Source organism: Phalacrocorax carbo, chromosome 1 (genome assembly GCF_963921805.1).
Source record: "Phalacrocorax carbo chromosome 1, bPhaCar2.1, whole genome shotgun sequence".
In the NCBI taxonomy this organism is placed as follows: Eukaryota; Metazoa; Chordata; class Aves; order Suliformes; family Phalacrocoracidae; genus Phalacrocorax; species Phalacrocorax carbo.
Window position 1 is genome coordinate 196,306,097 of NC_087513.1, and position 26,874 is coordinate 196,332,970.

Below are 26,874 nucleotides of genomic sequence, written 5' to 3' on the forward strand. Positions count from 1 at the left end.
CCGTCGGGCCGGGGCTTTAGGGAGTTTGTTAGCATTGTCCGACTACTCAGCTGTGATCAATACAACTGTCACGCTCTTCTCCCAGGAGTCTCAGTGCATTGATTTTTCGGAGCTCCCACTTACTGCAGACACAACAGATTGCCATTACAGTCTAAAAGACACAAAGCTGATGTGCACATCTTCAGACTGAAAGGGGTGCCGTCTCCTAATCGAATTATTATTACTGCTGTAACCAACCACTCCAGCCACTAGCAAAAAGGAAAGAATTTTAACCTTTTTCCCCTCCTCAGACAAGAAGAGAGGAAGAAATACTTATTATGGGCTAAATCCATCTTTCCACAGCACTCCCAGGGAGACTGGCCAATTTGACAAGGCATCATTATTACAAAGTTATTTCAATTGAAAAAAGAAAAATTCCCAAGGTACGGGAATTTTCCACATTCACTCTCCGCTTTATGCTGCACAGAATATAAACCACGAGCATTTTGTCGAATGCAGGAAGGAAAAGAGAATTTTGCTGTTGCTCACCTCTTAATGCCAGAGTGCAGGACAAGGATTTAGACACAATATGGTGAAAGCAGCATCACTGTGCAGCCGTAGCCCAGATTCATGAGCTCCAGAAAAGAAAAAGGTGCTTCTCATCTTAGTATGGTTCAACAGGACTTAAACGACAACTTAATTTGCAGTTTTTGATTTTACACAGGGATTATTAGTGCAATTGCAAGAAGCAGCAACTTGGTGCAGGAAATTAATAATATTTCTGCAAATATTTGCTAGATCAGGACTTTTTTTATACTACTTACAAAAGAAGTAAAAAAGACTATCTGCTTGCATCGTTGCTGCTTTATTTGACATCAGTGGAACAGATCAAATACGACTTACCTTCAGGATGATAGAACCTAGCAGTGTGGCTTTGGATTTCAATCCCCCCGCTCCATTCTCAGGACTAACTTTAAATGATACATCCACCACTCTGCAACGGTGTCTGTTTTTTAACGTTACTATTTCTGTCACTGCTGGAATGCTGCCACCATCCGCCTGAGCCCATGATCTTATCCAAGTATCCCTTTTGCCCCAGTACTTCCCAGCAGCTCTGAAGCCTGGCAAACCCCACTACCACCACAGCGTGGGCATCACCATGACAGAGCAACAAATAGCAGCTGTGCTGGCTGCTGCAGCACTAGAAATAAAGCACGGGGAGAGACGATGAGGAAGGTGACACTTCAAGTGTAAAGTGACAAATTACTCAGAAAAGCATTTCTAGCTAAATATTTTTACTAATTAAGTATAAATTTAAGCATTTGCATTCGATCTACATCTTCGGTATGGCGATTGTTGCCCTGAGCAGGGCAATCTGGATGAGCTGCCACAGCCGCCCCGCAGTTCCAGCCACTTCTGCACATCTCTGATACAAGCAGGAGGCTGCTATTGGCACTGACAGAATGAATGCCTTCACCGTGCCTGAAGCCAACATAAACAACACGAAAAGCCTTCCCTCTTTACTCTCAGAGCAAAGCTCAGCATCAGCTTCACTTTGCTACCATGGGATCAGGTAGGAGCTTTGCCCTTGTGGTCTCTACTGCATAAACTTAGCTAATGGCCAAAGCAGGTCTCGCCCCCGCCCCGGGGATAAGGCTTGCTTCTGGTTTGGCTGCCAGAGGTATGCGAACACCTGCCTGCTCGTTGAAAGCTATTCTTGTAGATTAAGCATTACGCTGCTACCGTGGGGGCACGCAAAGGCGATGTTAGCTGCAGTGAGTGCCTTCAGACAGCCACCAGTTCCCTTAGCAGCCAAAATAAAAGGTAAAAGGAAAAGAGACCGATCCTATCTGAAACTGATATAACGTGCATCACTAGGACTCATTTCTGTGGCATTAAGGCTAGCACGTCCCTTTTGCTGTCACTTCTATTGGTTCATTTTGTCTGACCTGATGCTAAATCAGAACCGCCGTAGCTGCCTTCGGCATTGCTGCTAAGGATACAGGAGGTGACACGCTGGAGAGCTGTGCCGAGCACAGCTGCACGAAACAATGAAGGCAACATGCTGGTAAGACACAGGTATGCTCACCGTCGCTCCTCTGCCCATCTCCAGCAGAGGCGGAGAGATGTCCCCATGCTACTAAGGACTAAGGCAGTGCTGGCCTAACCGCTCGTCGCCATCGCACCCATGTAGCATTTGGGCTCACTCCAAGCCTTTCTTTGAAAGGTGGACTTTGTTTCAGTAAGGACTCCTTTATCATATGTACCTTACCTTATCCCTGGATAAAACAGCAGCAAAAGTGTTTATGCTCAAAGGTTCGATTCTTTTACATGTATGTTGATAAAGACATAAAGGTAGTCCAGGCAGCCAAGAAGTGTTAACGCTGTTAACGGGAGTAGAATTTTTGGGGCGTTTTTCAGTTTAGAGTAGCTTCTATGTAAGTACTTAACCATGGAGTTAACAGAGTAGCTTTAGCTACCCAACTGCACAGTTTCTGCATTTTTTTCCCCCCAAGGCTTCACCCAACTGAAAGTCTACTCAAGCTGCCTGTCAATCTTTTTTCCCTGTGAGAATTTACCCCCTTCTTCTCTTATTAAGAGTACATGGTATTTTTCAAAATTTCAAGTTCCATATAAAAAATAGTTAGGTTTTGAATACTTGATTTTGAATATTTGTCAAATCTGTTTTTCTTTCCTTTTTTACTACAATGTAGTGTGTGATCAAAACCTCATCATCCAAGCTTGCTTTTGTGACTGGGATCATCACCTCTGAAGCATATCCTGTTACCGCAACATGCCACAATAAATACACAGAGCCAGCAAGGGACTTCGTGCCCAGGAGATATACACCAGCATCTAATCAGAAATGGATTTTGGAGGCAATTACATGATGCTCTAGAAAGCGGCTGTCCTGCTGCTGCCCAAGCACACGCCATAGATTGACACCTGCGTTGAAGAGAAAAGAAAGAGTGAAATCCATCAGTCTGTGAAACATTAGTTGAACAAACAAGTGAAGTTCTTTCGCCTGTTCAGCTATTGACCTGCTTAGGACAGGAGTACGTATTCCAAGTTTTCCATGCAAGCATTCAACAGAATTGACCTGATATCCTGGTGGGGACACATCTACACTCAAACAAGAGTAAAATCAACCCAGAAGCTTTTCCAGTTTGTAGAAGCCTCTAAACTTAAGCATAATCTGTTTGTAACAAGAAATGCCTTATGCCTTAAAGGTGAGAAAACGTTTTTTGGAAAAGTTATCAAAGCTAAAAGTAACATGCAGCCTACTCACCTCCTCACTACCTTAAAAAAAAAGTGTAAGAAAATGTGAAGAACCTGGAAACAAAACCCAAAGGTGACATACTGCACGACAGCCACGCCTGCAAGGGCTTTGAGGCGGCAGTGTGTAACTGGGAGCCTCCTGCCACCTGGTGAAAGCAGCGCTCTCCAACAGAGCTATGGGAATCCTGATAGGACTCCCTTAATTTTGTTTTTTAATTTCCTTTGGTTATGGAGTTAGTTTGTAAATTTTTTCCCCTACAAATAAAAAAATGTCACCTTATAGAAAATTAAACTGCTACGATTGTCTATTTCTACCTACTAAATGCAACATCCGACCCATAAAAAAAAAATTGTATTACAAACTCAGTTGATTTGGGACTACAAAAGTGCCAGTATGTAAACATTCAACATTGAGTTCAGAAGAAATTATCCCAAACTGAATTAAAGCCAACTGCCCCGTCCACAGTAGGAGGCCTTGTGCTCTACATCCCCTCATCTCTCCCCACACTTCTCTGCCCTCCATTCTCCTTTCAAGCAACCTACCTCTCTGGTTGGGTGGAGGTTGCATGTTATAGCTGGATTGGAGCTCCACGGACACTGTCGCAGCAGGTAGCCCCTACCTTCCAGGGCTGCCGCGGGCATCAGCTCGGTGTCACTCCCCTCCCCAAGCCCAACTGCTGATTTTCATGAGAAGTTGGACAAACTTACTCCTGTGATACTTTAACTGTCCATCAGTGTCTGGAGATACTAGCCACAGTGTTGAAAGGTACTTAATGAGAGGGAAGAAGGAAACAGCCTGACAGCACAACCCCGGCCATTAATCCAAAACCTGCATAATTTATTGCTGGAAATTTTTGCACATAGCCAGTTCTTTGTTCTTATCAACCTGCAAAAGAGTTTTAGGGAAATGAACTTTTCTAGAGCATAAGGCATTTAGGCTCTACAGTATGGATGGATATTTCTATACAGTTACTCTGGATTTCTCAGCAAGAACCTACAAAGAGCTTCTTTCATATCTTCTGCTGAGACATTCCAGGTATTAGAACCAGTAGCACATAAGAACTGACACAACACTACTATGAACATGAGTAGTGGACTAGAAAAACCCCCCAAAATTACCACTGATGTCAATTTTCATTTAAAAAAATAATGCTATAAAAGCAATCGAGGCTCGAAATGCAGTTATGAATATGTAAATGGAAGGGGTATAGCTGGATTTGATTTTCCATGATGAGGAAGATGCATATGCTCTATCCGACTCTGCCTTATTTCAACCTCCTCCCCCCCAGTCTGCACGAAAGCAGTAAGCAAGCATGGCAGTATCTAGCTAGCCAACTTGTCAGGAACAGAGACACACAAACGAGAGTGTAAAGAAAGTTTTGAGACGCTGGACCAAGGAAGAGGTTCATGAAGCAACCTGAGGCGTAACGCTATCCTAACGCCTGCTATGGCCATTGTAGGGAGAACGGTGAAAAAAACAAACCCAAACAAGTTACTTCTAGTAAAAGAAAGAGGTCACGTTAAGTAAGTTTACACTACAGCTGTACAACAAGGTACAAACTAATAGAGAAGCACATCCTACATGTGTGACTTCAACCTTCCCCTGGTACAGATTTTTCTTTCTTTACAGAACAAGCAATCCAGACTTGATTTCCTTTCATGGTGTTTAAGTACTGGTCAGCTTCTTAATCTGCCGTGTAGAAAACCAAGCCACACCTTCAATGTATTTGTATATTGCACTCTAATTATATTACCCGTCTTTAAATTGGAAAAAAACCCCACCCAAACCATTTGAAACAGTGGATATAATGCTGATCCCTGACAATCATGGCTAAATTCAACCACCCAACTAATATTCTGGGAATAAAATTACTTCAAATCCCATTTTGACTTCAGTTTGTACTCCAGCATGTGATTATTCCATTACATAATCACTTTTTCACTTGGGCTAAATTAAGGACATAACTGCTGCCTTAATGTGAAAAGAAGCAGAACAACAGGTACCCAGGAGGCTCAGACTGCTTTCGAATTTACAAAGCCATCCCCAGTGCTGTTACACTACAGCATGATGCAGGTTTATACAGCACACTGCAAAGACAGTCTAGACAAACCTGTAACACACTACCTCCCTTCACCTCCCCACTTTCAAACCAGAGACAAAAGCCCTAACTTCAGCAAGGACAATTTTGCACTCTAAGTCCTAGGAAAAACAATTCTATGTATTAGCCGATGACATTTTTGTTTCTCCCATGACACAGCAGAACAACGGGAAATAATCTTTCAAATAGGCCAATATGTATTACAAGGGTCACAGCATTATTTTTTATTGTTTGCACAATGGTAAGTTGCACATGTGGACAAACAATACACATTTAAAGTCAGTTTCACAAATTAATACATTACAGGAGAGTCCAGTGGTTTAACATATTAACTATTAAAAAAAGCACTAACAAAGGAATACAAACATTACGGTTTTGACTGCAGCCCAATAAAAGTTTAAAAAAAGGTTAAAATCAAAACAAACTGTAAGCTTTATTTTTCCGAGACATAAAAAAACCACATTATATCCCCTCCTAAGAGACTGCTCACAAAGATGCAATAACATACAAGTACAAAAGTGAAGAATTCTGTGCTCAGTTTCCCTTAATTTTATCAGATCAAGTGACAAACTGAACATTTGCCAAAGAGCAAATCACTGCTGAATACAGACATCATTTCCAAAACATACAAAGTGGTAACAACACTAACAATAGAAAGCAAATGACCTGGTACTAGAAAAATCTTATGCACTGCAACTGTTTTAGAAAAAAAGGTGCTTTTGTGAAAATAATTGTGATTATTCATTTGATGCATGTTATATACAAAACATCTTCTACGTAAAAAGCAACTTGGCTCCAAAGTTCCACGTTCACACTTCAGCTTGTCTCTTTATTTGCAAAGATTCAATTGATCTGTTATTTATTTCACGTAAGGCAGTACCTCCTCGAGATGTTCTCCCAGCTACTCCTAGTGCACACCAAATTGGAGATGCAGCACAAGCAGCTCTGATGATGTGATACGCAAGATTCATAAACTGCTGTTGCAACAGCTTTAACCTTCAAATTACATAATTTTCCTCCTCCATTCTTTAGCAGCAACTTACTGTACTATACCTCGTATTGAAAGCAGATATGCAACTGCCTTTATGTGAACGCTAGTAGCGCTGACAAGAAGCTAGTGAATCAACTCTGTTTTGTAACAGCTAATCCAGGTTTTCATTAGAATAGCATAGCCCACCTCCCCCAGTTTCAGTGAAAAGCTCATCCAACCTGACAACTCTCTGCTTGCACACAGACCCTGTGGCATCCTGAGCTTTCAGCTGAAATCCTGCAATGCCCTACTGTTCAGCTCAGGAGAAAAAAACAAAACCAAATGGCTTGGGAACATTACCTGTGAAATGTCTGTGCCAAATTCTTTAGCACTGGCTGCTGAATGGGTCAAGAAAAAGGTTGAAAGAAATCCAGCTACTAATCACTATTTAGCTAACTTTATGAAATAGTAAACATTGTATTTCAGCTGGTCTTAAACAACAAAACACAAGAAGCTATGATGACATAGCCTGGGACCCACTGTTTGAAACTCCTGGGAACATCAAGACATGGGGCCACAAGGCAACATGGCGAAACAGCACACAAAGAAAAGGAGACCTGTCTATGCGGCAAAGTTTGCACGCCTGTATTTTATACATATATATATATATACACATACATACACACAGGTGTGTGCACTGTACTGTATATATTTACATCCATATACACAAAAACACCCTGAAGTAGATTTAAAGGCCATATCCAGGAACAGAAGATATGAACTCTAGTATTTGTACTAGAATATATTTTATCTGTACAAAAAAACAAATATGCATATATTCATATGGTATAAAGCTTATTAACAAAAAATATTCTGCTACTAACATTAGGTTAAATAGATGGTTTTACAAGATTCTTTAATAATAACGCAGTATAGAACATTTCTAAAACTAGGGCCAAAAATAAAAATACATAAACGGGTTTCTATTCACAAGAAAATAGCTGTTCAATACGATTTCATTTTGTATTTCAGACTAGGGAAAAGTAGCAAAATTTTTATAAATCTCCTGGGATGCAGTTTAATTAATGTATCAATCTAGAAAAATAGACTTTTCAGAAGAACAAAGTTGATTCACTTCCCCTTCTCTAAAAAGGGTGCCTATCTTTTCCCTCGCTTGTTTCCAGCTGGAGGTTTCTTCAGCTGAAGAAGTTGCCCTCCTGTCCCAAAGCCTGCAGATGCAGGATTAGACACCCCGAACGTCAGGCCAGCTGATGCTGTGATGCCGGGATTGCTGAAGTTAAACCCAGATGTAGTCGAGCTGCCAAAGCCTTATGAGGGAGGGAAAAATATTTTAAAACATAAGTTATATCAGGATTATAAGTTTGTTCTCCTTGGAGTTATGAACACCAGCCACTTTATTACCAATATTTGTCATAGTTTATACTAACAGGCATCTGCAACAGTATGCCACACTGCTGACACACTTGAACGTGCTATGACAACTTGGATATTACAGCACTAACACAGGCTACCTCAGTGATTGTAAACAATTATATCCTAAATCACAAGCCTATTATACCATTATCCATACTGGAGTAGCACCCAAAAGTCCCACTGAAATTGTACCATAGAAGAACCATAACTCCTCAAGTTCTCAGCCTAAATACATAATGCATATGTAGGGTGGGAGGGAAGGCAGAAGTACAAGCAACCTTGGCCTGCTCACTCCACTCGCAGCAGGTAAATGGCAAAGCTGGAGTCAGAGCTCCCAGCCTTGGGCCCTACTGACTATGCTACTTTTGCCTGTCTTTATAACATACATGGCACAGACCGTGCCTTAAATGAGAGCCAGAAAAAGGCTCCAAATCTTTGCCAAATTCTTGGTATTTAAAAACACCTTTTATGACTTAAACAAAAAAGCAGCACTGAAATCAGAGCCTTGGAAAGACTGAATGACAAGGTGAGCAAATTGTGCTATTTTAACTCCTCTACCCTCTTCTATCAAGGTAAACAAACTGAACGTTTTCTTTAGCTATAAAATGAGATCAGCTGAAGAAAATCTGCCTACAGTTTTCAGAAACAGTAACACCACCTCATTTTACCTTCTTTTGTGAATTTATAGTAGTTATGCATAACCAACTTGAATAATTGAAACTGTTAGAGAATGCCAGAAATTTCTCAAATATTAGTCAAGAAGAAGCAGAACTTCATAACTCTGCTTTTTGTTCTCTCAAGAAACTGAATAAGGTAACCAATCATACAAAATAACAAGTATGACATGAGGAAGTTAAGATTTTAACAAATAGATTCATACACGTTTCACATAAAACCTGTAAACAATTAAAATATTAAGGAAAAATTGAACTGGTTCACAAGAAAAAAAGGGTATATTCTCAACAGGTGCTACTTAACATGGTTTCGTTAGTTCTCTAACAGACAGTTAAAGCAACCCTTTGGTCACATCAGTATCCTTGACTCAATGCCTAAATATTTTTAAAGCACAGAAATAAAAGCCCAACTGGTTGTCTCATCAGAATCCCAAAGTGGCTCTCACAAGCCTGATGTCTTCTAATGTCTCACTTGTAACTGATGCTTTGCATCAAGAACTACTTCAAAACATAATGTGAAACTCTTCCTCCTGCAATGTCTGGACCTGGGTAACACACCTCATCACCTTGTCAAGAAAATCCCCATTACCTACATTCCAGTAACTGCAGTCCTTCAACACACAGTTGCCTGTGCAGAACTCATTGGCAATGTAATGAGTGTGCAGATCTAGAGCATGAATAATGATATTGTTTACTTGAGTCTTGCTTAAATTTTGTGGACTAATTTGTCTCTCATCCTACGATGTAAGGGGTAAAGCAGATGCAACTATTCCTCTACTTCCCTGCTAACTCTGAATCCCAAGTAAGATTTTTAGAATAAACTTGTTCTTCACCAGGGAGTCTAATCAATGAAAAAAAAAATCTTTAATAACCAAAACTGTTCTTGGCAAGTTACCCTTTTACTTCAACTATGTATCTAGGGTAACAGGTAAACATTGCCTCATATAGAAAATGTCAGGAATGCCATTCATAATAAAACCATATGTAATCTACATGTGAGGATTCAATAGGCAAGGGTAAAGTGTTCGTGACTCACCTCCACCTAGCTGCTTCTAGATGCAGGGATAGTTTTGAAGCATGCAGGGAAGGCAGCCTGAGCTTTATTGGAGTAATGTTAGAATAAGAGATACATAAACTGTGTGATATAAGACTGAGAACATGCTTGTTAATTTTGATATAACTTGGAAAGTAATAATTGTTATGTTAGGCATGCCACTTAGGGCAGCCACAAAAGTGTAGAAAGGCAGAAGGGAAGTTAATCTAAATGACTCTGTCCAGTCATGGCAGCATAACAAAGCCATGGTATAAAGTTCTTTTCTTAGAAGTAAACCAAGCCCTAAAGCAGAATACTCAAATGAAAAATCTTCAGGAAAAAAAACCTTGAACAAGGTATACATTCCGTCTTATTCCTGTTGCAAGGAAAGAAAATTAGTCATGGAATAGCTCAGGTCTAGAGGGAGGAGTCACAAAGTCTTGAACCACAATAGCTACAACGTGATCAACCATTTATTTGTTGAAATTAGTATTACTTATGTGTAAACAATTATTTTCAGACAGTAAATGACAACCTGCCCTGCAAGGGATTAGACCTAGCATCTCCCTAAGGACCTTAGAGTACACTGAGTACCTTAAAGTAACTTAACTGGGCTTTCACATCTCTGCTTCAGTCAGCCCTTTAGGTAGGTAAGCTAAACATGAGGTAGGCACATCCCCGTAACAGTATTTTTATTTTAACACTACTGGGATAAACAGTGGTTCACCAGATCTCAAAGGCAATCTATTCCTGCCCTAATCCCCCATGCCACAATAAATGCTCTATATCAAAAACGATTTCCAGCACAGCTTTGACTGATTTACTGTAGCCCTTTTATCTAAAAGCTGCTCATAGTTACAAACAAATTATATCTGGGTCCTTTTTCAGCAGTATGAGTATGTTCAGCATGATCCCACTTGATTATCTCTTATCCTTTGTACTGAGGGTGCTATTCTTCAATAAAAATAAGTCTCCAACACAAATTCTTAACTCAGCTCTTCAAAGCATATTTAGCATCTCAGTTTTCACAAAAAAAGTGTGTGCACATCCCCCATCCCCTTAACGTTATAATCAATAAATTCAATGGTTATTTTTTTTCCTTTTCCCATCACTTTGGGAGTCTTAATGCTCTTTACAACATCCCACTCACATCAGCCTTTTTGGATGCCATCAAATGAGTAAGAGTAGGAATTAATTGGGATCGATTTGGAGTCAGCTTTCCACAACGTCTGCGAGTGTCTCAGAGGGAAGTCTGAGACACTTGTTCCATCTCGCAATTGTGCGCACTAAAGGAACTGAGAGAAGACTGCAGTTGCTCTGCTTTTCTTCTGCTGACACAGTGGACACAATGACTGCTCCTGGACTAAGCCCAATTTACTATTAGAAGATGCTCAAGTACTTTCAGAGGACTCAGAATTTTCTCTTCAAACATACAAACTGAAATTGAGGAGAGTAATAATACTACTAGAAATACTTTCAAATCTTTTAAAGGAATTAAATTTAACTCATAACTTACAAAACACTTGACCAAAGCAATTTGGAGATCTCTAATTTTCATTCTGAAGTAAGAACAAACTGATGGAAAACATGTGGAGGAGACTTGGGGCATTACCTAAGCAGCCTAGGAGGACAGGGTGACAGAACACTTACTAGACATTAGTTTGGGAAAATACTTAAGTGCTCACATCTAGACATAAGCAGTCACAACAGCAAATCCCATTACCCCTCTTTCCCCCATTCCCCTAGCTTTTTCAAATGAAAAAGATTCAGAAACAAGACACAACTATATACAGCAACATAAACCAGAATATAGTTTCAGGATCCTGTAAATGTTATCTAACAAACAGGACACATTAAAATAAAATTTAAAAAAAAACACAAAAGCAATCCAACCAACCAAAAAAACCACCAAACAAACAAAAAACCAACCAACCAACCAAACCACAACCAAACCACAAAAACCAAACCTGGCTAACCTCAGCCATCATTCAAACCCATACATACACCCTCAGTAAAATAAAACTAAAGATCATATGCAATCCAGAAGCTATATAGCATAGGATTTTGGATACAAAAAGGTAAAAATTAATGTGGTTCTGGACTACCAAATATTTATGGAGGTTTCTATTCTATAAGCCCAGTCTAGATCAGGATTTCATGACCACTTTATTTGATAAGCACAGAATGACAGGAATTACATCTGATCTTTTATATTCCTGGTTACCACCTTCTGTAGCCAAGAATCTTGAGATAACTGAAAACAATCTTGATTTTATTGGGTCCAACTCCCTCACTGTTAAAGAGATCCAGGGCACTGCCACCATGACAACTCCTGCTTTGACACAGCTAAGACATATTTGCTATTTACTTTGGTTTGATACCTCATTAGTAGTGGACAACTGATCCATGCAACTGGTTTTCTAACTACATTTTTTAATGTAATAAAAACTAAAGTGTGTACTTGGTAACTTAGCAGCTTGAAATGCTGCAATACTATTTATATAAATATTAATAATAGGTAATTTAATATAGGCTCAGGAAAAAAGCTACACGATAAAAACACAAGCAGTGTAAGCTTTATACATATTTCTGATATTAAAAACTAACTGAACAAAAGAAGGTTGATGCTTAAACATTGCGTATTGCAAAATCAGAGATGTCCTATCAATAATTTACTAGGGTGTTACACATTCATGAACGCTACACAGCAAGCTTAGTGAGCTATTTCCACCTTGTAATACAAAGCTTAAGGTACTTCAGAGGCCTAATTTGACAGCAAATCCATCACTAACCAAGGAAAAAACAAAACAAAAGGAACAACACAGCAACTAACACAACACTGGTCCAAAGCTAATGTATTTGTATTAATAGCAGTTAAAAACATTTTGCTTTAAAAAAAAAGGAACATGCTACCAAAACCAATCACAGGAGACATGATTGTTTTTTCAATGACAGATTGAAAGAGTCTGTAAGACAGATTAGAGTAAGCTATTTGCCTCAAAAAGAAACTCCTATTTAAAAAGTAAACAGAGATGCAGGCTACAGAAGTGACTAAGATTTCAGACATCTGAGTTAAGGAGCAATTGCACCTGTATTTTCATTTTCTCAACATCAACAAAATTAAACCAAGGAAGTGAAAGAGTACTGAGTAGTTCAGTTGGCACAGAAAGTTTTCAAAATAGTAACACAATGAATTATGGATACATACAGAGATACAATACCTATAATTTACTATTCAAATAGAAAGGATAATCAGATAAACAGTTTAAAGAAAACCTTCTGGACTTCTAAAAAATAATTTTAATTTTACTTGCAAATACAGGAAGTCAAATTACTGGTATATTTGTCACAAATTTATACACCAATTTCAATAGCTCAGTAACTGTATAGCCTATGTATTCAAGCAGTACCTGCATTTCTATGCCTCAGACTGCATCTGATCCAATCTGATACATCTGATCATCTGCTTCCGCTCCTAATTATATAGCCACCAAAGGAAAACACTAATGCTCACTCAGTACTGTCTACCTAGGAGACCTATAACACAACCTAAAAACTCCTCTGAAAATGTGTATTTAGCAAGTAAATAATTACTTTAATGGTTATATACACATGCAACTTTAAGCACATTTGTTTCAGTAGCTTTCTTAGGCTGAGTGCAGCAGTTCGATTATAACACTTTTGCTTTAAAATAAACTTGAATTCAAAAGAAACAGACCAACCTGCGCTTAGACTTCCTGACGGTTTACTTGTGGTTCCAAACCCAAAAGATGATGCTCCTGTGGCACTACTTCCAAAGGCAGAGCTACTTCCAAATCCTAGTAGAATAATAGTAAAGACATACAACAAAAAATTACAGACACAGCAATTAAAGACACACAGGTTTGGGGTGAGTAATCTAAAACCAAAAGTAATTCTAAGCATTATTTGGTAGTCAAATATTCCTAAGATTACTGCCTCAAGAGCATTTTATTCTCAACACAGCATTGTATTAAGAAAACAGTGCAAACAGGAAAGCATTGGAGAAAAACACTTATTTCAAAATGCAAAACTGAGTAAAGGAAATGGTATAAAACCAGGTGAAGTAAACTATCAGAGTTTACATAGTTGCTATTGAATTGCTGTTAAATTGGCAGGAAAATGGTAACCACATAGGCCAAAACTAAGAAAATTCAGACACAAGTTATATGACCTCTATTACAGAAAGCTGCAGTCTTCATCCACATCTCTAAAAGAAAAATTCTCTATGCTTATAACAGAGTAAACATTTCTTTGAGTTTACATTTGGCTTATTTTAGAGTCACGTCCCCCCCCAGATTTTGGGGATCAGCTTTATCTAGGAAACCACAAAACAGGTTAAACACAGAACAGAATTTCACAATATTTTAAGGGAAAAATCATCAGATAAAGGGCAGCCAAAAACATATAGCTGTAATAAAACTCAATGTTAATTCTGTGATTGACATTTATAATTTCATAGTATAAACATTTCAAAATTTTAAATTGTGTTATTAATATGAGATCACGTCAAAGGAAAAGTAACTTGATATTTGCAGTTTGAGATGGAGGTCAGTCAAAATGAACAGTAAGAGAAATATGTGTCTGATTTTGGCTGTCTCAAGAGGTTTTCAAAAAGAAGACAGTATTTTTATGTGAGGAAATTATGCTCCCACCTTAAGTTTCAAGTGTCAGGGAAAATGTGTTTTACTGCAGATTGAGCCTTTACCATTCCTTTATAGAAATAACTTTTAGATTTAAAACTAGTAAGGATTGAACACACTATCTGAAGCAGTGTTCTCTAGCCTTCTGCAATTTTTAAATCAAATAACTTTTAAGGGTATATAATGACAAGTATCATATGAATGCAAGATAGTTTATTTAAATGATACACTCTTGCCCTATCTAGTTTGAACTGAATTACCAAAGGTCAAGCAAGGTATCTGCAAATATTTAATGAAACACAGGATCTATAGGCTACACATCTTATATATTTAAATGCAATAGCCTCCATGTTTATCACTGACAAAATTAACAGAATATTTATCATGGAAAGAGAGCAAATTTCCACAATTAAAATGCTGTCTCAAGAGTATACATTAAAAATTGTCCTGTTCAAAAAAAACCAACCCTAAGATTTAAAAAAAATCTTAAGTATTCATTCTGCATTTGTTTCCAAGAGCACACCTGCATGATATTTTGCATGTATTCTTTTATTCTTCTACACTTGTTTCTATCAGATAGTCTTCTTGATTTGTCAAAAGAGAAAATTTTGCAAATTAATACAGAATAGGTGAAATGCAAGCAAATTCCTTCCTAAGCAGAGAACTAGCAAAAAAAAAAAGAATACAAGTTAGACCTCCAAGACAAAACTAGAAGTAGTTGTCCACCAATTTAAAAGAAAATGTTCTTTAATTTACATTGGCAAGATTGGTGAACACATAAACAATCTTTACTCTACAACCTCTTTGGTTTAAAAGAAATAATTTTATGGTTTTTCTTAAGGCATTTAAAACATTGTGGGAACAGCCTGGTAATTCAGAATTACTTTCTTTTTAGCCCACTATTCTCAGTTGTTTTTCCTGTTTAGGTGTACAGACTTTCTTTTATACGAAAAAGCTTAAAAACTGATGAGAAATGACATTGGTAGGTTTAAAGATAATTTTAAGATGATCATTTAAGGTAAAACTGATGTAACACTCAAGTTACATCATCTTTCCAATGCTGAGTGATGTTTATTTTAAATACATTACAATACTGATTCAAATGTTCAGCTCATAAAGAGGCAAAACACAGAGATGTGGACTGAGGCTGCAGAGAGACGAGGATGTAAAAAGAAAGACCACAACACATTAATGTTTCTGCTCAGCAAACGTAACAATTTTCTGTGCAGGTCTCATACAAAAGCTGCAGAGGACACTTGTGTCTTTTGACTTCCACTGTAGGAACCCCTGACCTATATGGATAGGAAATGTACATGCAGATTAGATTTTACTAATCACTTAGATTCTACTTTAATTCTGCTACTGAGATCCATTACATTCAAATGAAAAGGTCTACTGAATTTTGCAATTTTGTTTATTATCGCCTACTTTCAGAGTCATGTGTCCTCTTGGAATATATTCCGCACCAGCACTATTAACATTTTGGTAAGTATTTTTCTCTCACTTTCAAATGTTGGTTTTTCAGCTTGAGGGGGCATTTTTTTTCTCCACCTTAGCACAGCAGGACTGAGTGACAGCTAAGGCAAGTATGTTTCAGCAAGCAGGATCCCAGACTGTAGTAATTTTTTAGCATTTATTCTTATCTTAATCCAAGCAGAAATGGGTCCCTATAGTTAAGCTGTACATACAGGTGAAAAACTTCTACGGATTAGCTACAGCATGATCCAAGGTCTCAGGTGCCTGACTTCCATATATGTAAAATTAAGTCAAGTTGTAGTTACAACAGGATGTACTTCCCTAGCTTTAATAATAGAACTTCTATGTGATTACTTAATTCTGTTCATCCTGGGTTTTCACTACAATGGCTTAGTAGCCTTAGCGTTAGCCTTAGAAACTCCTTCTGCAAGGCACGGAGAAGTCTGGAGAGCACAGACTGCCAAATTGTAAGGTCTTTCCCTGAAACAGATCATCCTCTTAGTGGAGTTAAAGATTTGCAAGAGATTCAGATGTGCGGTATAATAATTCAATGAAAGATTAGAAAAGTTAAAGTGTACCTCCAAGGCTTGAAGAACCTAAGCCACTTGATTGCAAGCCAGTGCCAATACCTGAGCCGAATGGCGTTCCAAAACTAACTCCCAGAGATGGCTGTGGCCCTGGTACAAAAAAAATGAGAACAAACTTGCCTTACTCTTTCATAGTAAAGAGGTCCTTTATTTATTTATTCAAGTATTTGATAATGTGAACATCATTGCTTTCAACAAATCCCATCAAGATCCCAAATTTTACCTCATCAAAATTCCTCACTTAACTGTCTGCCTCTATGTCCACCTGGTAAAAACCTAAGAAAACACTGATTGTAATAAGGTGAAACTAGTCAAAGCTAGTAACATGATAACAACATCATTTAGTATTTTTTAAAGTTAACCAGCTCCACCTGGTAAAAACCTAAGAAAACACTGATTGTAATAAGGTGAAACTAGTCAAAGCTAGTAACATGATAACAACATCATTTAGTATTTTTTAAAGTTAACCAGCCTCACCTTAAACTTTAAAACACTAATCAAAACCTTGAGAGAACTCATAGGTAACAATATTTTGCCACTTGTATTAATGGAATCAGAATAAGGGAAAACCTTCAAATTAAAAACATAACTGACTTAATAACTGACACTGATGCAACTAAAACCATATAATCAAAATCTAATTTATTTAATAAATAGCAATCTTCAAAACTAATCAAGTATTCCATCCAAATTTAAACAGAACATTAAGATAAAAAACAAGACAATGACTTTATTTTATTAAATTTATTGTTCATTTTTAAGCAAGTCAATTACACAGCAACATGACAATTCAATTCTTTTCCACACAAGTGATAACTGAGTTCTGTTAAGCTCTGCTACATAACACCATTCAATAAGGTCAACTAGTCAAACCACCTGTTTAAATAAACATTTACAAAAGGCACAGTTCTGTGTACCTTAACGAATTAGATACATTCAAAATTTCAGAGTCAGAGTTTGTCCCATGTTTAAAAAAAGTTGACAGTACTTTCCCTGCATAGTCACACTAAGATGCAGGACTGTCAAAAACATTTTCAGTCTGCCAAGATGAAGTTTACAGCCTCAGTTCCTTTTCTTTTTTTTTCCCTTAACCTTGGGGAATAAAGAATCAACTTGCTAGCCCAGTACTAACACATTCTAAAATAATTAATTCTGATAAATAATGTATTTTGACAGTTTTCACAGTACAATTTTATATTCCTGTCTTTTTCAAACAGTTTTCAGTGCACTAAAGAGTGTAACCATTGAAGATAAAATACAGTGCCAAACTCTTAATCCACAGACATCACACTTTTCCCCAAGATAGCCTTCTCCATCTTTGAACATACTTTACGTACTATATCTGTGAAAGTGAGGATTTATTCAAATATTACTATAAAGTTCACATGATTTCAGTCTTTTTCCTAAACCATTATCACATTTGGGCTTATTTTCATTCAAAATGTCTTCCTTCGTACTACAAAGTTTCCTGTTAGTAATATTTATCTAGAGTTTTAAAATGTAAAATATTGCAAGCTTTTAAAATCACTTCAGTATTTGAATTTAAATGGAAAATAATTCTGAATCAAGTGAAAGGCACTGTATATTGAAAAGTAACATTTTTGCTAGGAACACAATATTCTTGTGTGATCCAAGCTGAATAACATCTGTGTACTCAAAGTAGTGTTAAAATAATTTTTAAGGGCAACTAAAGTTGTTAGCTTTCAGTCTGTGCTTAGCAGGGAAACCCAAACTATTTTTTTCAACTAAAAAAAAGTATATCAGATGTTGTAATTACAATTTTTCACATAAATTTTAAATGAAACTTGTTTACATCCAGTTTAAATACCGATACATCTACCTAGCAGCTCTTCAAAAATAAGAAAACTCTTACCAATAAAAAGAAACAAAAACCCCTACACAGGTCAATTAGTCACCTAATAAATAAACTAAAAGAAGAACCCAAAAACACATATCCAGTTCCTTCTCAAGTGCACAGGTTTCTATGCCAGTAGGAGGCACTGTTAGTGGAAGACCTTAAAACAAAGCACTACAGTCCTCCAGGCCAAGCTTTTTACCAAACGCAACATGCTTTTTAGAGCCAGTAAAAAACATTATTCTAAAACAGCTCAGATTATATAAAACAGGATCTTATGCCTTAGGCTAACAAGCTTTTCATTGAGCAACAGCATATGATATTTGTTGATTTTGTACCATAATGTTCTGAAGGCATCATCACTACTTACAGTTATGGTAAGTAAACATAATTTTCAATAGCAAAAAACTAGTAATAAAGATTCTTTGATGCCAAAAGTACTAGCAAAAAATTGGCACTTCTGGCTATTATACATACGAGACAAATTCTTTATAACAAGTAGTTTAACATTTTAAAACTTGATATATTTGCCCTGTCAAGCATTTCAGTTTAATGAATAGAACCCACTACAAAGGGTCCAGACAGGTCAGCCAGATTTCCTAAAGTGACATTCTGCAATTTTTTAAATTGCAGCTGGTCCTAACAGCAAACAAATTTAGTGTCACAACTTAGATCTGATTCTGACAAAGTAACACACTGACTAATTTTAACCAATGTTAATATCAAATTACACAATAGAAATTTTAAGTGTTATAAAGATTTCAGTATCCTTTCTCATCAGCACTTCAATCTCATACTGAGTCAAGACAAAACATAACAAAGTGTGCTAATAACATGATAATACTTTGACTAACTCTGCACTTCACCAGTTAAGGAGAGAGTTACTAAGTTGTTGGGCGGTACTTTATTTATTTTTAGAGGAGGAAAGATGAGCTTGAAGAGAAGCATTTTTTAAGACAATTTAGTGTTACCAGAAAAACATGAGTTTCAGACTCATGCATTTACAGCTCTTAGTTCACTAGGCTTTCATTTCCTTTAAAGTCTCTTACTTCAGTCCCATCAATAATAATAGGTACACTAGCCACCCTCATTTTAACTTCCATGCTGTTCAAGATGGCCCAAGGAAGGCGCAGATGAGGCAGTGCTTAAAACTCTAGCTGCTACTGCACAAAAGCATGACCAGCCTCACTGCTGCCAATAAAGCTGTGCTCAGAGCAAAAGTGCTAAACTAGGGAGAAAGGTCGCGTGCAGCGAAGACAAGCATAAGTTTAATAACTCCAGCTTCAAAAAACTGCACAAAAATTGTGCTTCAGTGTGCACGCCACAGTCTGGTGTCCTGATTAGCCATCCCAGGAGACCAGTGGAGCACATCTTTGCTCCCCTCCTTCCATATAGCCAGGATCCACCGGCTTTATTCATGTCAATAGAAGCCAGACATGTCTTGGCATAAAGACAGACTATAAATAGGGTGCATATCTACACCCAGGAACTGGGGAAACATCCCCTGATCCCACAGCTCAGATGTAGCTACTAAACTTTTGACTTCTGAACACAAATTTAAAATAAATTATTTATCTTTTTCAGAGAAAGAACAGTAACTAAATCTACATTAATCTTATGAAATAGACTTAACCATGTAAACAAAATGTTTTTAAAAAGAGAGACTAACCATCCTGATCCCTCAACACAAGAGTACCATATATTAGATTTTAGTCAAAAACTTTAAAGCTCAGATTAATTTTCTTGTTCATTCTTATTTTCAAGAACAGCAACAGCAGGTCAGGTATTACACAGACAGCCCCACCCCCCTTTATGTACACCTCATTTCATAGTCTTTTATCTCACAACCTTCTACCATCCCTCATCTATCCCACTCTTCAGGGCCTAGATCTTGCAGAGAAGTATGCGTGATTAACTTCTAGCAGACAGTTTATCAAATTTGTTAAAACATGCAAATATATGCAGTTTTACTGCAGCAAATGGCCATCTGAAAACTGGAACAAGGAAACTGAAAACAAGGAAAAGAAAATGAAAAGGCAGTCTTTAAATATTTAAAGACTCCTGCAAAACTGAAAGAAGAGAGTCTTCTACTTTTCCACTAAGAATAAGACAAGAAGTGGCAGCCTCAAACTGAAGCTAAGAAGTTTCAGCTAAGTTGTTGGGAAAAAGTCAAGCACTGAATCCAGTAATTTAGGAAAGCTGTGAAGCTTTTCTTTCTAACAAGCTTTTAAGACTTTAAGATATCTCTGAAATAGTTCAGGCCTGACTAATCCTGCTTTTGAGCTAGAGGAACATAAAAAGATTACTTCAAGTTCCATCTAACTTCTAAGAGTTTTAAATACTCTTGAAGTGCCACACAAAACATCAATCTATCTCTATTTCTCCAGGTTCTCAAGTGAGTTGCACGGAGGGTAACAGTATTTCAGCTGAATAAGTAGTAAACAAATTGCTGTCTACTTTTATTGGCATGTTTGGTGTAAGTTAATGGCTTTGTTCTGTCTGCATCACTTTTGAAGTTGGCATGTTTTTGGCTTTTGAAATACTCTGCCAGAACGACAGACCAAAACCAAATCCCACCCCCAAACCAACCTACACACACTCTCATTCCTTTCACTACAAAGTGTTACAAAACACCTAAAGACATAAATTCACCTTACCTCAGGTGTGTTGGTACAGGTCAATTCTGCCTTCCGCCTCCCCCACCCCCCTTTCAGTCCTACTCCTAAGAGAATATTCACAAAGTGATGTATGAAAATGCAGGTATAACTTAAACGTGACATCTCAAGTATATTACTTTCATACACAATTAATCCTGTAACGGCCACGGAAAAGTATATTAAAAAAAACATAAGGAGAAAGCTGAAGGAAGAGGGAACTACTTTGGTAACATTAGGCTGCACAAGCCACACTTCTATCTGTATTAAAAACCCTGAAGTGTGGCATTATGTATTTAAAAGAAGGGTAGACATGGTGCTTGAGGATATGGTTTGGTGGTGGACTTGGCAGTGATAGGTTAGCAGTTGGACTCGATGATCTTAAGGGTCTTTTCCAACCTTAACGATTCTATGATTCTATGATTACATTATCTCACGTTTTCTATTTAAAACCAGACTCTTCTGCAGATGTCACTTCAGCAGAATTTCCATGGATTAACATAGCAGTGACAGGATGACTATGGTCAATGATGGAAATTTGGAAGAGACTTATTTAATGAAGGCTTCATTTTTTTGTTGTGTTCAAAGTATCTTGGCATATTTGTCTTTTAAACCCATTTCTATAAGGGCCAGGGCTGGAAGCATGTTGTGTTTTCCTTTTATGAGAAGGCAAGGACAGTCTAATAATTTGTCAAACTTAGGGTGGTTGCTGCATAGGTATCTAATTAAAACCATTTAATATATGACTGCTGTTATAAGACAAGAAGAAAAAAAGGTGCTAATACAACTTTCAGTACACCTATGATAAACAACATTTTAGAAAATAAACGGTAGAATGAAGTTACCTATGCTTTTCATGATTTGCTGACATAGAGGCATATCCATGTTCAAGTAAAATTAAATGGAATTTATCTTATTTCTGTTAAATGATTAGACATTGATTCAATTATCTACATTCAGGAATCCCTCTCTGAGAGGTGTCAGTTAATATAACAACGTCAGCTAAGGTGCCTTAAGTTATTTCCTTTGCCATATGTATCCATTCTTCATTAGTAGTAGGTCATACATTTCCTCTGTTTTGGTATTCTTCTTACACACATGCACACACAGAACCACTGATCCACTCTACTTTCTCTAATATTTATTCGCAACAGCAGAATGGCCAGCAAAAACTGCTCCAACATCACCCTGGCAAAGGAGTTGGCTATAAAATAATAAGCCAGGTATCTGTCTTCCTATCCTAGAGATGTTTGCTCCACTATCCTTCCTGTTCTACAGCATTTTTCATTTTACAGTTCCAAAGTGCTATATAAAAATGCATTATTAATTTGACATAAGAAAAAGGTAATATGCATTTAGATAGTCTCTCCTTGCCAATTTGAAATAATTTAATATAACCATACAATTCTGGAAAGATGCTATACTATGTGTATTCAGAGATGTTACTGAAGAGTGAAGACTCACATTCCAAGGGGTAAGTTAGAACAATACAGTAAATATCACTAATACAAGTAAATTCACAAGATTAAGTATCTGTTGTATAATTATTGCTAAGTCTACCCTGCATTTTTCTATTGGCTATGTATCAGTAACTTCGCTCATCACAACGTTTAGATTTTTAGTCTAACACAAAGGAAGACTTCATAGAAAATTTTACACAAATTTACTATTGTCATAACACTAATAATCTATAACTTGAATGCACTCAGACCTGTAGCAGGCTGTTGCTGCTGAGTAAGTGTTGCAGCCATCGCAACGGCTGCTGCATTTGGTATGTTGCTGAAAGGAGTCGGTCCAGTGGTAACACGTGGCGCGCTCTGCCACTTCTTAGCTTCTGTTCGTCTTGCCTCAAACACATCCATGGCATCTCCCAGAAAGGTTTTCCTGTAGCCAAGGTATTGGTCTTTGAGCATCTGAAGGGGGTGGGGGGAAGCCATTTTAGTTCAGTGTATTTGACATAAAACCTTAACTTAATAAGGAAAGAGACAGAGTTATTAATAACATTTCCTTAAAAAAAAGAAAAAAAAAAAGCCCCCCACAACCTGAAAGGATGTAGTTAGGCTATGAGCTGGAGCTAACTTTTGTACCAGCTACAGCCAGAAGAGGTCCTTACATTCTGCAAAGCAGTCAAGCGTGACAGACTAACATACTGAATGGTATCAAAATCTTTCAAAGCTGGTATAAATCAGCACAATTCAATTTCTATCACTGTACTAGCTGACCGAAGAGGCAAAAATACAGCCACATTACTAGCTTACAAAATAACACACTCTTTAGCGCTACCCTTTCTGCATGGAGTCTGCTTTTGCTCCCCTAACAGCTTCACCTTCACCTGTATTTCCTTCCTTCCACTCTTGCATTTCTTTCTTAGCACAAACCTAAAGAAGCTAACAGAATTTTAGAATTCACTTGTTTCTGATGCATATCATCAACAATGCAGTGCAAATGCAATAGATCACTCTGCTTCAGACTAACAAGCAGCCCAAACCTGTTGTATCGTATCCCCCCTCCCCTTGCCTGTGCCCCTTCCCCCCTCAAAACCCCACCTTCTGTGGCAACACCTGGCTTGGCCTGTTTATCATGAGCCATTTCTATCTGCCACAGGTGAGGGAACTACGGATACCTTGGTAACATAAAGAAAATAAATGGCTTCAATTAAAGAACTGACAGAATTTTTTCCATCTTCTAACAGAGAACTTTTAAATATAATAGATTTATTAAAACCAAAGAACAGTATGTTCAATTGAATTTTATAGAAGGCATATTATGTCCTGTGTTCCTGGCTAAGTATACGCTTGTTTCTGAGAAGCGGAGCTTACAGTCCAAAAATTCTGACTCAGGATTTGAACAGCTGTAAACCTAAGTCTATCAGCAACTGCAGAAAACACACAGAAAGAATGACCTCATTATCACATCAGGAGTGCTGTCTTTAGAAAGGAAGGACATTTGTACAACTCTAATGAGATTTAATACAATGCCACACTGAAGGCCATAGGAGCTGGCAAATACCATTAAATGTTGTAGAGTAGTCCTTAAGGCTAATCTATGCAGAATGATTTAATGACATCTTTATGTGAACTGTGCCCAAGCACATTTTACTCCTCATTGACCTCGGATACAGAATGTATCTATATGTTCACATATGAACAATTATATTCACATATGTTCACATATGAACAATTATATTCAACAACTAGCCCTGTGCAAAGATGTAGAAGAATATGGCCTAATACAACTTCAGACCTCTGAATCAAAGTGTATGTGCAAAATGGAAAGCCTACTTCAAAGAATGAATTGTGGTCACAGCTCTGCCTTCACAAACCCTATCACAACTATCAAATAAAGCAGAGACAGCAGTTTCAAAACTGCTCTCCTCCCCTAGCATCTCCTAGCTGATAAACTAAAACTAAAACAGATGGTCAGAATGACAGATCCACTGAAGCAGTGCATTAATTTTTCTGATTTTTGAAGCTTCGGTTATAATCGTGTCTTCCAAAATATCAGCCTTCATGTCCATCCACTAGATTAAAATCCCCCCAAAAAAACTTCCCCAAAGGAAAGAAAAATCCCCAGACCAACCCCTTCGTTTCAGGCAATGAGAACACTTCTCAAGCTGAACTAAGATCTTTCTTTTTCAGTCACACTGACAAGGTACTGAAGATACTAAGGCTTATAACCTGCACACTAATCCAGCTCTTCATATTGAAGAACAACAAAAATGTATCATCAAAGACCATTGCATGAGTTCAGGCTACACTCTGATCTCGGAAGCAAAGAGCCCAGAACACATTTTGGATCCTTTTTGTGTAATTCTGCCGAAGTTATGGAGGAGTTGATACATTCTGTACCTGGTACCAAAACTGAGTTAACTAAGAGCAGCACAAGTATCTCATGGCAGGTAGCTGTAAAACAGCTAACATCCATGCTGACAGAAGCAATACAATGCAAAAAACCTAGTTCATATAAGGTCTTCAGTATTCCTGAACTTTATTCAGGAAAAAGTAAAAAAGTTTCCAGATATTTTGAGAATTAGCAATACTGTGCAGAAGAAGCTTTGGGAAGCAACAAGCAGAAGGTTCATGACAGCTACTCCCATTAAGGAAGTCACTTAGCACAAACAATCCCAAAGACTTGCACTCTTCTCCAAGGTTTGTTCTGGGGTTTTTTGGGTTTTTTTTTGGTTTTTTTGTAGCAAAGAAGGGTTCTGAAGATGTCAAGAAAAATTACGGATTGTAGAACATTGGCATCTTGTCAGTATGTCCAAAACTGTAAATAGGAAATTCAAGCCGGAGTCCACGATGGAAAAACCAAGACTAACTAGGACCTTTGATATGTTAGCTTTTTTTACAGTAGTCATTTTTTTTCCTACACATATGACTTTCCTTGAAAACGAGGTTGAAAAAAATTAAGCAAGCCAGAACACAGTTTTCACCAGAATTCTTTGATAGGTCGAAAAATCTTATGTACGAATACCTACTTTTTTCTGTTACCTATTTGAATAAAAGCAGATTTAGATCATCTTTGCTTGAGATTGAGGGCAAAAAGCAAAACATAAAAGCATGAGCTCAAAGGCAAACATGTAGAATACTGATCAACAATTAAAAAGGAAAAGGAGTTAAATGAAAATATTTTGTAACCTAAATGATTGTTGTCAGTTGCTATCATCTCTATAAGTAAATAATTCAAATTAGACTTCAGCTGACCAAAAGTTGCTTTTTTAGTCAAAGCACTTCTCCAGGGCAATTTGGAAATTTTTAAGGGCAGTTAATTTAACAGAAGAAAAATAAAAATAAGAATACCTGAATATATATTTTCAAAAAGTGACTCGTAGTTCTTTCACTAAATACACAGGAACACATTGAAACAACATACCTTTACATTTTCATGTATTGATTGAAGTTGTGCAGCTAAAGCTACAAATGTTTGATAGATTTTCTGCATAGCCATAGACAAATCTGAAAGAGGCATATAAAATATTGGTAAGTGACAATCTTACTACCAGGAGAAACTATTTAGTGTTTATACCGCAGCAAGAAGCCCACCCAAAACCCACACAGCACGAAGCACAAACAATTGCATGAGACAAGTTAATGTCTATAAGAAATACAGAATTTGAGAGCAATTGGGTGACACAAGTCACCCTAGGACTACTTTTTGAAACAGCTTCAAACTTTATTTTGAAAAGTACTCTTTTCTCAGATTTATTTTTATATGCATGGCAATTAATTTCCTATGATTCTATAATTTATTTAGCAAAGCTAAGAACTATTATTTAACCTAATTTATCTAATTATACAGGAACATTTTACCTCATTGGTTTTTATGTAAATATAGTTAAATCATACTTTCTTGCGTTTGTATATTATATTCTACTCTTTCTGACTTAAAACACAGTTAAGTGTTCAGTTGATTTTGCCAAAAAGAGAGCAGCAGAATGGCAGCTTTACTTATATTTTAAAGACAGGATTAACAAGCATCACAGGAACTCTAACTCCACCCACAAGCATATCATAAACAGAGAAACACAATGGGGAGCTTCTTGCCTATATAAACCTTTAGATTTAGGATATCCTACTTCCCACGCAGATAGGAAAGTGCTTTCAGTGCACTGACAGAACTAACACAAAACTTCAGAATATAGGGGGAAATCTCAAAGGTTTTGGCAAAATGATGCATCTGCCAACAAAAAATGATTTTCTGAAAGGAGCACTGAAACAATGTACCAAAATGGAGGACAGAAAAGTGCTGAAGTGGTCTTTCAGCTCAGCATTTCCTCTGAAGGATGCATATAACCTACTGAAATGCAAACAGTAGCTATCAAGTTCTTGAAGATGCGTTGGTCTAGCAATGATTCCTGTGAACTGAAAAGGTCTGCCTCTCCATAGGGGAATTTCTCCATTCTAATTTGTGTTTCTTTCTGAAAAAGAAAAGCTGGGGAATAATTCTCATGCCAACCTGCAGGGCTGTGGAGGCAGTGGTATCTAGGAAGACTGACCACAAGCTTCTAAAGAGTCTGGAAGTAATTTATTGATACTGAATACTAGACATTTAAAAATTTTCAAGACATTCTGGGTCATGGTTTCCTGTATGGTAAGGGAAGTTTTTCCTGTATGGTAAATGCTACATATGCAATACAGTGTTGATAAGATCACTAGATCATTTACTGAGAGTCT

At 37.3% G+C, this 26,874-nt stretch overlaps 1 protein-coding gene across 1 annotated transcript in view; it reads right to left on the reverse strand.

The window, feature by feature from the left end:
* Positions 1 to 5,553: 5,553 nt before the first annotated feature.
* Positions 5,554 to 26,874, reverse strand: part of NUP58 (nucleoporin 58) — a 36,714-nt gene continuing 15,393 nt past the window's right edge. Inside the window, exons 12-16 of the mRNA XM_064441129.1 lie at positions 25,574 to 25,656; positions 22,413 to 22,614; positions 16,184 to 16,282; positions 13,191 to 13,286; positions 5,554 to 7,655 (exon numbers count right to left, since the gene is read on the reverse strand). Of these exons, the coding sequence (XP_064297199.1) occupies positions 7,486 to 7,655; positions 13,191 to 13,286; positions 16,184 to 16,282; positions 22,413 to 22,614; positions 25,574 to 25,656 (650 nt within the window). The 3' untranslated portion in view covers positions 5,554 to 7,485. The remainder of the gene's footprint in view (positions 7,656 to 13,190; positions 13,287 to 16,183; positions 16,283 to 22,412; positions 22,615 to 25,573; positions 25,657 to 26,874) is intronic.